Raw genomic sequence first — 14,677 nt, forward strand, 5'->3', positions numbered from 1 at the left:
AAATTCAAAGAAATAGTATTGGCAGCAATTGAGAAGTTTATACCAAATAAACTAACAAACGACAGAGCTGATCCTCCTTGGTAAACTCAACGGGTCAGAACACTGTTGCAGAAACAACGAAACAAACATGCCAAATTTAAACAGACACAAAATCCCCAAGATTGGCAATCCTTTACAGAAGCTCTTAGTGTGGAGTTCAATGTGAGATGCCTACAACAGTTTCCACAAAGAAACTTTGTCTCGAAACCTGGCAGAAAATCCAAAGAGATTCTGGTCGTATGTGAAGTATGTTAACGGCAAGAAACAATGAATGCCTTCTCTGTGCAATAACAATGGAGATACTGTTGAAGACAGTGCTGCCAAAGCAGATTTATTAAACACTGCCTTCCGAAATGCCTTCACAAAAGAAGACTAAGGAAATATTCCAGAATTCGAATCGAGAACAGCTGCCAACATGAGTAACGTAGAAGTAAATATCCTCAGAGTAGTGAAGCAACTCAAATCACTTAATAAAAGCAAGTCTTCTGGTCCTGACTGTATTCCAGTTAGGTTCCTTTCAGAGTATGCTGATGCATTAGCTCCATACTTAACAATCATATACAACCGTTCGCTCAGAGAAAGATCTGCGTCCAAAGACTGGAAAGTTGCACAGGTCACACCAATATTCAAGAAAGGTAGCAGGAGTAATCCAATAAATTATAAGCCCATATCGTTAACGTTGATATGCAGCAGGATTTGAGAACATATATTGTGTTCGAACATTATGAATTACCTCGAAGGAAATGGTCTATTGACACACAATCAACATGGGTTTAGAAAACATCATTCCTGTGAAACACAACTAGCTATTTATTCACATGCAGTACTCAGTGCTATTGACAAGGGATTTCAGATCGATTCCGTATTCCTAGATTTCCGGAAGGCTTTTGACGCTGTACCACACAAGCGGCTCAGAGTAAAATTGCATGCTTATGGAATATTGTCTCAGTTATGTGACTGGATTTGCGATTTCCTGTCAGAGAGGTCACAGTTTGTAGTGATTGACGGAAAGTCATAGAGTAAAACAGAAATGATTTCAGGCATTCCCCAAGGTAGTGTTACAGGCCCTTTGCTGCTCCTTATCTATATAAACGATTTGGGAGACAATCTGAGCAGCCGTCTTTGGTTGTTTACAGATGACACTGTCGTTTATTGACTAATAAAGTCACCAGAAGATCAAAACAAACTGCAAAACGATTTTAAAAAAATATCTGAATGGTGTGAAAAGTGGCAGTTAACCCTAAATAACGAAAAGTGTGAGGTCATCCACATGAGTACTAAAAGGAACTCGTTAAACTTCTGTTACACAATAAATCAGTCTAATCTAAAAGCCTTAAATTCAACTAAATACCTAGGTATTACAATTACGAACAACTTAAATTGGAAAGAACACAGAAAATGTTGTGGGGAAGGCTAATCAAAGGCTGTGTTTTATTGGCAGGACACTTAGAAAATGTAACACACCTATTAAGGAGAGTGCCTTCACTATGCTTGTCCGTCCTCTTTTAGAATACTGCTGTGCGGTGTGGGATCCTTACCACACCACTTATTGCCCGAACCGCCCATTTCTGAGCCAAAAATATCCATTTAGAATGGGAAGAGTTACCCAAAATATAATACCATATGACATAAGCGAATGAAAATAATCAAAGTAGACTAATTTTTGTGTCGAACCATCACTTACTTCAGATACTGTTTGAATAGTAAAAATGGCAGCATTATGTCTTTGAACAAGATTCTGAACATGGGCTTTCCACGACAGTTTACTATCTAACTGAACACATAGAAATTTGAACTGTTGAGTTTCACTAATCATATGCCCACTCTGTGAAATTCAAATGTAGGGTTTTGTTGAATTGTGTGTTAGGAACTGTAAAAACTGAGTCGTACTGTGATTTAGTGTTAGTTTATTTTCTACAATTTTTATTTTCACAAGTCCGTCTTGATCACACAGATTTCTTTACACTTTATGACCAGTTTCGGCTTATCGCCATCTTCAGATTGTTAAAAATATTCTGATATAAATCATTGTCAAGTTAAACATGAGTGTACATGTTTAACTCGACAATGATTTATATCAGAATATTTTAATGATCTGAAGATGGCAATAAGCTGAAACTGGTCATAAAGTGTAAAGAAGTCTATGTGGTCAAGACGGACTTGTGAAAACAAAAGTGCTAAAAATAAAATGATCGCAGACTCATATATAGACTTTATATCTTCAATTGATAAATATTTTCTACAAGCCATGAACTTATGTCATGAACTGCACTATTTGAAACATCCTTTACTAACAAGCTAGTGTCATCAGCAAACAGAAATATTTCAGAGTTACCCCTAATACTGGAGGGCACCTCGTATAAATAAGGAACAGGAGTGGCCCTAACACTGATGCCTGGAACTCCCCCCATTTGACCATCCCCCACTCAGACCCCACATCACAGCCATTCTCAACACAGTGAATAATGACTTTTTGCTGTCTGTTGTTAAAGTAAGAGGTGAACCAACTGTGAGCTACTCCCCGTATTCTGTAATGGTCCAACTTCTGGAGCAATATTTTGTGATCAGCACAATCAAACGCCTTTGTTAAATAAAAAAATATGCCTAGTGTTCGAAACCTTTTGTTTAACCCATCCAGTACCTAACAGACAAAAGAGAATATAGCATTCTCAGTTTTTAAACAGCTTCTAAAGCTGAACTGTACATTTGATAGCAAATTATGTGATATAAAATGATCAATTACCCTTACATACACAGCCTTTGCAATAACTTTAACAAACACTGATGGCATATAAATAGGTCTAAAATTGTCTACATTACCCTTTTCTCCCTTTTTATAAAGCAGCTTTACTACTGAGTACTTTAATCGTTCAGGAAAAATTACAAATATGGGTAAGTACAGGGCTAACATGTGCAGCACAGTACTTTAATATTCTGCTAGGCACTCCATCATATCCATGGGAGCCCTCAGTATTCAGTGATTTAATTATTGACTCAATCTCCCCCTTGTCTCTATCACAGAGGAGTATTTCAGACATCAATCTCGGAAAGGCATTGGCCAAGAGAGTTCTATGATTCCCTATAGAAACTAAATTTTTATTTAATTCACCAGCAATGGTCAGAAAATGATTGTTAAATACTGTACATATATCTGATTTATCAATAACAGAAATACTTTTACTACTGACTGACTTTATATCATCGACCTTGTGCTACTGACCACACACTTTCTTCTCAACTGACCATATGGTTTTAATTTTATCCTGTAAATTAGCTGTTCTATTTATGCGCCACATACTCTTTGCCTTCCTAATAACATTTTTAAGCACCTTACTATACTGTTTGTAATGGGCAACTGTAGCTTGATTGTGACTACTTCTAACATTTTGATATCATTCCTGCTTTGTTCTACATGATATCCTTATCCCATTAGTCAGCCATCCAGGCTGCCTTTTACAGGTAGTACCCTGTTTAGAATGTTAAAATGGAAAGCAACTCTCAAAGAGCATGAGAAGTCTGTTAAGGAAAGCATTATATTTGTCATCTATGTTATCAGCACTACAAATATCCTGCTACTCTTGTTCCTTGACAAATTTTAAAAAACTTCCTATTCCCACATAGTTTGTAATTATATGTGACATTTGTTTGAGTACAAAAGCCCTTTAGTGTTAAAATCTGTGAATCATAGCCTGAAAGGCCATTCAGACTTTTACTAACAGAATGCCCATGTAGTAATGAAGAATGAATTATCTATGGCTGTGCTACTGTTCCCCTGCACCCTAGTTGGAAGAATCACTGTCTGCATCAGATCATATGAACTTAGGAGATCTACCAGCATCTTCTATCTTGCACAATGATATACAAAATTAATACTGAAGTCATCATGTATAACTGATTTCTGGTACTTTCTACATATTGAATCAAGAACCCTCTCTAGCTTGAGCAGAAATGCTCTGAATTCAGAGTTGTTGTTGTTGTTGTCTTCAGTCCTGAGACTGGTTTGATGCAGCTCTCCATGCTACTGTATCCTGTGCAAGATTCATCATCTCCCAGTACTTACTGCAACCTACATTCTTCTGAATCTGCTTAATGTATTCATCTCTTGGTCTCCCTATACGATTTTTACCTTCCACACTGTCCTCCAATGTTAAATTTGTGATCCCTTGATTCAGAGTTAGGGGACCTATAAACAACAAAAATTTTAAGTTTATTTTCATTAAATTGAACTGCCCCTGCGCAAGATTTAAATATCTGGCCTCGCAAAGAACTCCTTGTAAAATAGCCAGCTAATCTGTATCTTGGTAAAGGAAGCCTCTGAATTGTCAAATTATTTAAGTGGTGCTCTGATATACCAATAATGTCAGAATCAACATCTATCAGCAGTTCACTAACTTTATCTCTAAAGTAGGTATACCTATCAGCTGACTTCAATCTAAAAAAGCTGCAGCTCTAACACCATCTACTACAGGAATTTTTTCATGAATGATCCCACGACCCCACACTACACTGTCACCTGTGTAAGCTTTTGCCAGCTTCCCTTTCCCATACCTATTGAGGTGCTGGCCATGCCTAGTGAAACCAGATCTGCTGATAGACTCAACTGGCACCACTGCAATGTGGCCCATGTCCTATGCCATCAGTGCCTTCTCCAACCCCATGTTAACGCACCTAACAGCCGCATTAAGATGAGGCTGATCATGACGCTGAAACAGTTGCACGAAATGCGCGTTAGTGCCACTAGTTTGAGTAGCTATCTTTACCATGTCACCATCTACATCATATTCCCTGTCCCTATCAAGACTATTCCCTGCTCCACACACAATGAATACCTGATCCTCCTTCGTAAAATTTCTACATAACTCCCCTATGCTGTCAGTCACCTGAGCCAACTCTGCACTACACATCACAATGCTGGTGACCTGGTACTCACTCCCTGCCAGTGCTGGACCACACCACTACTGTGTGAACTACCTAGCAGCAGAACCTTCTTCTTTCTGTTAGGCTTTGCAACTGACTTAGGTCTCATAACTGCTAAGGACTGCTGCAGGTTTCATACACCTACACCTACAGCTACAAGAGGCTCCTCTCCACTCAACTCTTGGCAGTTGGTCAAATCTATTGTGTATATGTAAAGTGCAGCTGTCTGCATACCACCACCACCAACACCTCCTCCTCCTCCTCCTCCTCCTCCTCCTCGTAGCTGCCTTCTTGTCAACTGTGAGTTCCCATTCTCCAGCACCCTTCACCCTCCTCAACCTATCTAGCTCCTCCTTAGCATACTGTAACTGCACCTGAAGGGCACAGATCTTACCCTCTTGCTCCTCTGTCAACGTATTTCTGCTACAGATTCTGTATTCCCAGGAGAGGATGTCACTAGAATGCCCACTGGCTTCCCCACTGCATTCCCCCCAATGAAAATACTTTGAATAAATCCTACACCGTAACCCACTACTCACAAACCTACGACAGAGCCCACACTTCTCACTCATGGTAAAATTTTACTGTTACTGAAAAAAATTAAACGTCTACATTACCTATGTTCAGTTTCACCAGTAAACTATTTATAGGACTAACAATAGCGGTCTCTAAATTCTCTCTCTACTAAGAAAGCAACAACTTTCATTAAACTACTAAACCACAACTAATACCAGTACCAACAAAACTTCACAAAATGTACTAGCGAAAACCAAAAACTCGAGCGGCTACTGGAATGCTCAACAAAGTTAAAACAGTGAATGAAAATTTGGCCAAAATATTTCACTAGAAACAATAAGAAACATGAGCTGAAAAGTAAAGCACGAATTTTCTAAATGACATAAACACACATAAAACTCTATAAAACACAGCAAGCAAATGTTTCCAAAAGTTTATTAAATCGTTATTTCACCACGAACAGTGCGAAACACCGTTGAGAACTATTAAATTTAATAACTGTATATTAGTGCGCAAACAACTTGGTCAGTACTTAGCTTCATAACAGCTAAAGCTGCAACTGCATGCCACAAAATGTAAACACACGACTGAGGCGTGAGACTTGGATGAATGACATAAGCACATTCACAAATAACAAACCACTTGAGTCAGTAGCACAGAAAGAAAGACTGAGATTGATGAAAATCCACTGATAAGTTACTTTTACAGCAAATATTAACACAAATAAACTTTAAAATAAGTAACTGAAGACTAAAACTTTATAAAATATTGACAAGAAATTTCAACAGCAGTCCAGCACTCACGACGTCACACCAAAGATGTCACTTCCTTATGATCACTTTCCCATTGGTTACACTGGACACGTCATGGACCTGTTTGTGTAACATAACATGCAATGTGTTAGCTCACAATGCAGTGAGGTGTGCTACACCTGGATTGAATGGCCATGGTGGATTAACGATCATTGGTGTGGTACACCAGCTAGCCAAATTCTGGTTTTTAGGCTATTTTTCCCTGCTTATTTAGACAAATTCTGGGAGTGCCTCCAGTCTACATCTAAGAAAATATGATTAACAAATATTTAAAACATCATAACACACAAAACGAAGTTAGTGTCATTTATAGGGTAAGTGGTTGCAGACGACTTCCCTCTCTTAGGATAAATGATGACTTGGGTGGCAGGAAGGACAGCCAGTTACAAGGCAAAGCTAAATTAAAAATGTGAAATCATGAAAAAGATTCCATCCCATACAATAAGATAAAATGTTAGGAAAGAGAGACAATGGGCATTTCATGATCAATACTTTAGAGGACCAAAGAACAGTTAAATCTGATTGGTATACAACAATTTGTTTGCCATAGGACATCAATGCCTTTGTTTTTCATCTTGAAAATAAATGGCAGCTATCATGCAGCAGGTCAAACTGTTCATTATTTGAAAGAGAAGAACATCAAGTTAATGTCTCATCAACTGTATTTATCTGATTTATAATCTGTAACAACCTCTATTGGTTCTAATATGTCCAAAAATCTTTAAATTATAAAGGAAAATGTTTTGACAACTTGACAACTAATAAAGCAATTTTGTACCAAGAAATATTTTTCCGTAATTGTTTTTACAGCCACTTACAAGGCAGCTTTTATATTGACCCATTCTTGCTGAAAACGCAGAAAAATCAGCAGAGGGCCTTGCAAAACCACCAGCAATCTCATCCCCCCCTTTCTCCTCCCCCAAGGATTACACAGTTACCCACTACTCACAAATCTTCACAGCCCTGACACTTCTCACTGGTGATCATAAGTCACCAAAATCAACAAATAATAGAAATCAGATGTTTCTGTGGCTACCATTCTTCATAGAAATAAAGTGAACTGAATTCCCACTTCCTACACTGTAGAAGCTATAAAACTGAAGTACTTATCTACAGTGTTGTTAGGCAGGCACTACTGCACTTGCTTCTAAATAATATGAGAAGAAGCCAGTTGCTGGTAGTAAGGCAGCAGTTCACTAATGATGTAAATACCATTGACAGGTTGAATATTTCACTATCATCTACGGGTTCCTTCTTCACTCATTAGAGGGTAGTTACAAGACCTTCCAAGATATTTCTGCCTAACTGTCCACAATAAGGCAGTTATGGCAGCATACAAGTAATAAACAGGAAGTAAAAACATAGTAATCTGTTAAATAAGACTCTTTAAAACCACAATGAAACTTCTGATGACAAAAGGCTTGATCTGCTAAACTGACTAAACTTATAGACTAAAGCTGTCAGTAGTCTGTTAACTACAGAAAACAATCAAAATTGTGCTGTATCAGACCAACACTTTGATTTTATATACTTAAGAAATTCTTCAAGCTCAAATAAAAATCATTTGTCTGGAACTGCTTTCATGTTGTATTTAAGTCACGTTATGTGTCTGACACTTGGATTCAACTTTATCACAAGTGATACACAACAAAGTAGTTATTGCAGTGACAGTGAGTTTTCCCTGTTCTGTAGAAGGTAATGCAATATCTCCAAAGAGATGAAAAGAGGTGTATATACAGATCCACCGTTACAGAATGTCACTACTTCTTTATTTTTGTGCTAGTGAACCCTAATTGCTGTACAAATTGTATGTATATTAGGCATTATTTTTGGATAATCCAGATTCTTTCGATAGTCAAAATTGAGTTTACTTTTTGTGTCTAAATGTTTGACGTTAGTCATGTATACTGTACACTAAATGAAATATCATGAGAAGAAAGAATAAAATCTCTTAATGATTCATGTAATTAGTGAAAATTTGTGCTACTGAGAAAAAGATCTGTATTCCATTGTAAGCAAAGTAACATTGTGGATGATGTTCAATATCAGAAAACCCATTCATATATATTATATATTTTTATTTATATTTTACGTATATCTTTATTTATTTATTTCAGTTTCGCTGCTTTGTAGAACAGTGCAGCACGTTATGCAACAATCCTCAGGAGCGACGCAGTCATTGTATTTCACAGCACAATTTCCCTCATGATTTCCGGTTTGATAGTACCAAAAAACAGAAGCACACATCAGCTGCAGGAGGTCAGATGGAGACAGATATTCGTCCTACAAATAGATCACATCTAAAACCAAAGACTTTCAGTTTTGGGCGAGAAGCAAGGAATTCCAAGAACTGGTTTAACCAAGGGAGAGGTAGAATGAAAAGTACTGATATTGACACAGTGATGAAAGATCTACAGGACAGTTTACCAGATCAAACATAACCTGTGAATAAAATTTAGTTTTCCCAGTTACATGAAGAGAAGTGCAAATAATACTTCAGAGAAAAAGTATTGAACATCAGATAGGCAGTTAAAATATTGTCATAGGTTTTGTGTGTGTATCCACCACTCAGTATTCAACTTTATGGTGAGCACTGACCTCTCATGACAGCTATTATTAATTTAATGATGTTATTTACAGGAAGTACTGTTTCAATGTTGTTGTGGAGTGATTGTTTAAGAGATGATGTATTCAGATGTAACTCAGTTACCAGTATAAAAACTTTGTTAATAAAAAATATCAGCTGATATAGTATCAGAATTGTGGCATTTGTCATTAGAAAATAAATAAATAAATAATTTTGTGCACGAACTTGATTCTGAGTGCAAGATGAAAAGTTTGGCCGTTGTTCAAAATTTCAAATATATTTAGCATATGGTTTTCGTGATAACTATCTTAAGTGATCAGTACTTTACATTTCGTAGCACTGGATAAACCCCCCCCCCCCCTCTCATGAATCATGGACCTTGCCATTGGTGGGGAGGCTTGCATGCCTCAGCGATACAGATAGCCGTACCGTAGGTGCAACCACAACGGAGGGTATCTGTTGAGAGGCCAGACAAACGTGTGGTTCCTGAAGAGGGGCAGCAGCCTTCTCAGTAGTTGCAGGGGCAACAGTGTGGATGATTGACTGATCTGGCCTTGTAACACTAACCAAAACAGCCATGCTGTGCTGGTACTGCGAACAGCTGAAAGCAAGGGGAAACTACAGCCGTAATTTTTCCTGAAGGCGTGCAGCTTTGCTATATGGTTAAATGATGATGGCGTCCTCTTGGGTAAAATATTCCGGAGGTAAAACAATCCCCCATTCGGATCTCCGGACGGGGACTACTCAAGAGGATGTCGTTATCAGGAGAGAGAAAACTGGCGTTCTATGGATGGGAGCGTGGAATGTCAGATCCCTTAATCGGGCAGGTAGATTAGAAAATTTAAAAAGGGAAATGGATAGGTTAAAGTTAGATATAGTGGAAATTAGTGAAGTTCGGTGGCAGGAGGAACAAGACTTTTGGTCAGGCGAATACAGGGTTCTAAATACAAAATCAAATAGAGGTAATGCAGGAGTAGGTTTAATAATGAATAAAAAAAATAGGAGTGTGGGTAAGCTACTACAAACAGCATAGTGAACGCATTATTGTGGCCAAGATAGACACGAAGCCCAAGCCTTCTACAGTAGTACAAGTTTATATGCCAACTAGCTCCGCAGATGACGGAGAAATTGAACAAATGTATGATTAAATAAAAGAAATTATTCAGCTAGTGAAGGGAGACGAAAATTTAATAGTCATGGGTGACTGGAATTCGGTAGTAGGAAAAGGGAGAGAAGGAAACATAGTAGGTGAATATGGATTGGGAGTAAGAAATGAAAGAGGAAGCCGCCTGGTAGACTTTTGCACAGAGCATAACTTAATCATAGCTAACACTTGGTTCAAGAATCATAAAAGAAGGTTGTATACAGGTTTCAGATAGATTACATAATGGTAAGACAGAGATTTAGGAACCAGGTTTTAAATTGTAAGACATTTCCAGGGGCAGATGTGGACTCTGACCACAATCTATTGGTTATGAACTGTAGATTAAAACTGAAGAAATTGAAGAAAGGTGGGAATTTAAGGAGATGGGGCGTGGATAAACTGACTAAACCAGAAGTTGTACAGAATTTCAGGGAGAGCATGAGGGAACAACTGACACGAATGGGGAAAAGGAATACAGTAGAAGAAGAATGGGTAGCTTTGAGGGATGAAATAGTGAAGGCAGCAGAGGATAAAGTAGGTAAAAAGATGAGGGCTACTAGAAATCCTTGGGTAACAGAAGTAATATTGAATTTAATTGATGAAAGGAGAAAATATAAAATGCAGTAAATGAAGCAGGCAAAAAGGAATACAACTGTCTCAAAAATGAGATCGACAGGAAGTGCAAAATGGGTAAGCATTGAAGGCTAGAGGACAAATGTAAGGATGTAGAGGCTTATCTCACCAGGGGTAAGTAAGTCACGGCTGCAAAATACTAACGTGAATTCTTTACAGATGAATGGAAAAACTAGTAGAAGCTGACCTCGGGGAAGATCAGTTTGGATTCCATATTCCGTAGAAATATTGGAACACGTGAGGCAATACTGACATTACGACTTATCTTAGAATAGAGATTAAGGAAAGGCAAACCTACATTCCTAGCATTTGTAGACTTACAGAAAGCTTTTGACAATGTTGACTGGAATACTCTTTTTCAAATTCTGAAGGTGGCAGGGGTAAAATACAGGGAGCGAAAGGCTATTTACAATTTGTACAGAAACCAGATGGCAGTTGTAAGAGTCGAGGGACATGAAAGGGAAGCAGTGGCTGGGAAGGGAGTGTGAGAGGGTTGTAGCCTCTCCCCGATGTTATTCAATCTGTAAATTGAGCAAGCAGTGAAGGAAACAAAAGAAAAATTCGGAGTAGGTATTAAAATCCATGGAGAAAAAATAAAAACGTTGAGGTTCGCGGATGATATTGTAATCCTGTCAGAGACAGCAGAGGACTTTAAAGAGCAGTTGAATGGAATGGACAGTGTCTTGAAAGGAGGGTATAAGATGAACATCAACAAAAGCAAGACGAGGATAATGGAATGTAGTCGAATTAAGTCGGGTGCTGCTGAGGGAATTATATTAGGAAATGAGACACTTAAAGTAGTAAAGGAGTTTTGCTATTTGGGGAGCAAAATAACTGATGATGGTCGAAGTAGAGAGGATATAAAATGTAGACTGGCAATGGCAAGGAAAGCGTTTCTGAAGAAGAGAAATTTGTTAACATTGAGTATGGATTTATGTGTCAGGAAGTCGTTCCTGAAAGTATTTGTATGGAGTGTTGCCATGTATGGAAGTGAAACATGAACGATAAATAGTTTAGATAAGAAGAGAATAGTAGCTTTTGAAATGTGGTGCTACAGAAGAATGCTGAAGATTAGATGGGTATATCACATAACTAATGAGGAGGTATTGAACAGAATTGGGGAGAAGAGAAATTTGTGGCACAACTTGACTAGAAGAAGGAATCGGTTGGTAGGACATGTTCTTAGGCATCAAGGGATCACCAATTTAGTATTGGAGGGCAGCGTGGAGGGTAAAAATCGTAGAGGGAGACCAAGGGACGAATACACTTAGCAGATTCAGAAAGATGTAGGTTGCAGTAGTTACTGGGAGATGAAGAAGCTTGCACAGGATAGAGTAGCATGGAAAGCTGCATCAAACCAGTCTCAGGACTGAAGACCACAACAACAACAGCACTGGATAAAAATTAGTACTACACTGTGATAAAAAGATAGAAGCTGAATTGGAAGTCTATAAGAACTCTGCACCAGTTTTCAAGACTATTTATTGATAGATAAGTAAATGTATTCATGGTTGGTATGATACTGGTTAGTCCTGGATGGAACGGATACCATGGAAAGACTAAAGGTAACCCCTAATCATGTAGGTGACACATTGAACAGTATATAGTCACATAAACATTTAGCTCATAGCTAAGTTTTCAGATATTAGTCTTCTTGAAAGGTAAAACAAACACACATAAACACACACACACACACACACACACACACACACACACACACACACAAAGAGATATATTGTCCCAGCTCTACAATTGCCTTGGCACTTTTTGGACAACCCCTTCACTTTTCTGCTGAAGAAATTACTTCCTGTATAATTTGTAGTGTCACAAAATAAGACCCTCACATGAATACAAGATATATTTTTATATTGTTATATGAACAGCTACATAATTTCCTAAATTTTGTTCTGCACATGGAGAGGCTGAGTGCACAGTCGAAGCCTATTATATTGACTCCAGATCGGAAATGTTTGAGAAAGTGCATTTCAGAATGTTGTTTGAAAAACTCAGAGTGTAATTTGGAGGTCTACTGGTGGTGTTATGTGGAATGTGTGCCCATCATTACATGCTGGAGACAAGACTACAGCCATAACAGTGGTTAGGCAAAGATAAAAATGGGAACTAGTTTTTTTTGCTGGTAAAAGTGATGGTAAATGTCTTCGAAACTTGTGGTGCGTAATCATCATTGACTATTTGGAAAAGGGTACAACAGTGACTGGCTCTTATTATGCAGCATTATTGGAGGGGTTACATAGTGATGTGAAGCAGAAGTGACCAAGATTTAAAAAGAAGACCAATAATAATTTCTTAGCATTGGTATGCAAATTCTAAGCAAAGCAACTTTGACCTGAAATTAGTTGTTGTGTTGCTACTGATGTATTTTGTGGATATTCTGGAATAACTTTTTTTGTTTTGTAACAAATCTTTTTACTTTTTATTTTGACTTTGCAACGTAAGCTGTGCTCTACAAATTTAGTAAAAATTTTCATTTATAGAGTAGTGTGATAGTGTTGGACATTTTGTTTATTGTATTGAAGTGCCTTTCATGGCTAGTAGGCCTGTCACATCATTATCATGACTTCCAAGACTTACTTTTTCCCTCAGTGAGTTTCCACTGTATATTATTTTGAGGGTGGTTATCATTTTGGACGTTTATGTAAAAATGTAGGTATAGATGAAGGTGTTTAGGAAATCATGGAAATAGGGAAGGGATACTTTTGTAAGAGTTGCTAAACATCAATGGACATAAGGCAGAGGGAAATGAGGAAGCCGGCTGGTGTGACCGTGTGGTTCTAGGCGCTTCAGTCTGGAATTGCGTGACCGCTGCGGTCGCAGGTTCGAATCCTGCCTCGGGCATGGATGTGTGTGATGTCCTTAGGTTAGTTAGGTTTAAGTAGTTCTAAGTTCTAGGGGACTAATGACCACAGATGTTAAGTCCCATAGTGCTTAGAGCCATTTTTTGGAAATGAGGAGCAAGATGGACCAAATGGGACAGAAGTGGAAGAAGAAATAAAGACCAAAAAAGGACCTTGACTGGATGAAGTAAGTGTGGAGAAGGTGAGAGCAGCTGCCAATGTTGAAGTGCAGTGGCTCTGTCAGGTCATGAGAACAGTGTGGAAAGAAAGGAGACCTGAAAACTGGAAAAAAGGGAATCATAGTGCCAATTTTTAACACATCAGAGACCAGGCTTGAGCATAACTTGGGCTGCAACTTTAAATTAAAAAACTGTGCCCAAATATAGGTCAGGCTACAGTTTTCTCGACACACAAGCCACCTATCACTTGAAAAATGGACTCATTTCATCTGAGAACAGTGTACGGAAATCTCGCAACATGCCCCACGACTGGTGCTACCTTCTGTTGTCAGTTTCTAGAATTATTTCAAAGGAGACATTAGTGAACATAACAGCTGCTGTTGTAAATGGCTGAGCCAATCTGATCACAATGACATAATTCCATGTGTGTATGCTTTAAGTTTTGGGGTTTGCTGTAATTCTGCTACAAATACGTCACATTTGTTGAATGAACAACAAATTTTGGAAGCTCAAGAAGAAGATATTGCTCAATAACTCACCTCACATTTTTTTCTGGGAAGTATAATTGTACTTTCCATCATCATTATTTTAAAATTTGTAATCTGTCAAGGAACTAAAGGAAATATGAAAAATAAATCTTGAAGTTTGTCCCTTTTTTAATATGTATTACCCTTGAAGAAACATCAATTAAATATGTACCAGTAACACTGTAAACAATAGTATAAATGGCTGATTTCCTAAACCAAATATTCTTCTGAGTGGCCAGTCTCCAAATTGTTAAGAAGAGTTGCAGGAAACTATTTCAAAATTGTAAGGGTGTTGCATTGATGTGTTATACTGTGAGGGTATTTGCGAAGATTTTGGAATAGAGAGTACAGAAGATAGTAGGAGGAGGATTGAGAAAGAAATTATATGAGTTTAGACCAGGAAGCTTGACAGTGGATCTAATTTTTGACACAAGGCATCTCCAAGAGAGACACTACGAATATGAGATA

At 38.0% G+C, this 14,677-nt stretch overlaps 1 protein-coding gene across 3 annotated transcripts in view; it reads left to right on the plus strand.

Annotated features, from left to right (window-relative positions):
* LOC126094650 (zinc finger protein 511-like) overlaps positions 1-14,677 on the plus strand; it is a 101,530-nt gene that overhangs the window by 67,110 nt on the left and 19,743 nt on the right. For 2 of the 3 annotated variants that reach the window (XM_049909147.1, XM_049909148.1), the window contains one exon: positions 8,402-9,031. The exons of the other annotated variant lie outside the window; for it this stretch is intronic. In XM_049909147.1, the coding sequence (XP_049765104.1) occupies positions 8,402-8,725 (324 nt within the window). In that variant the 3' untranslated portion in view covers positions 8,726-9,031. Of the gene's footprint in view, positions 1-8,401; positions 9,032-14,677 lie in introns of those variants that run through there. 3 annotated transcript variants of the gene reach the window in all.

The sequence above is a fragment of the Schistocerca cancellata genome, chromosome 8 (genome assembly GCF_023864275.1).
Source record: "Schistocerca cancellata isolate TAMUIC-IGC-003103 chromosome 8, iqSchCanc2.1, whole genome shotgun sequence".
NCBI lineage: Eukaryota > Metazoa > Arthropoda > Insecta > Orthoptera > Acrididae > Schistocerca > Schistocerca cancellata.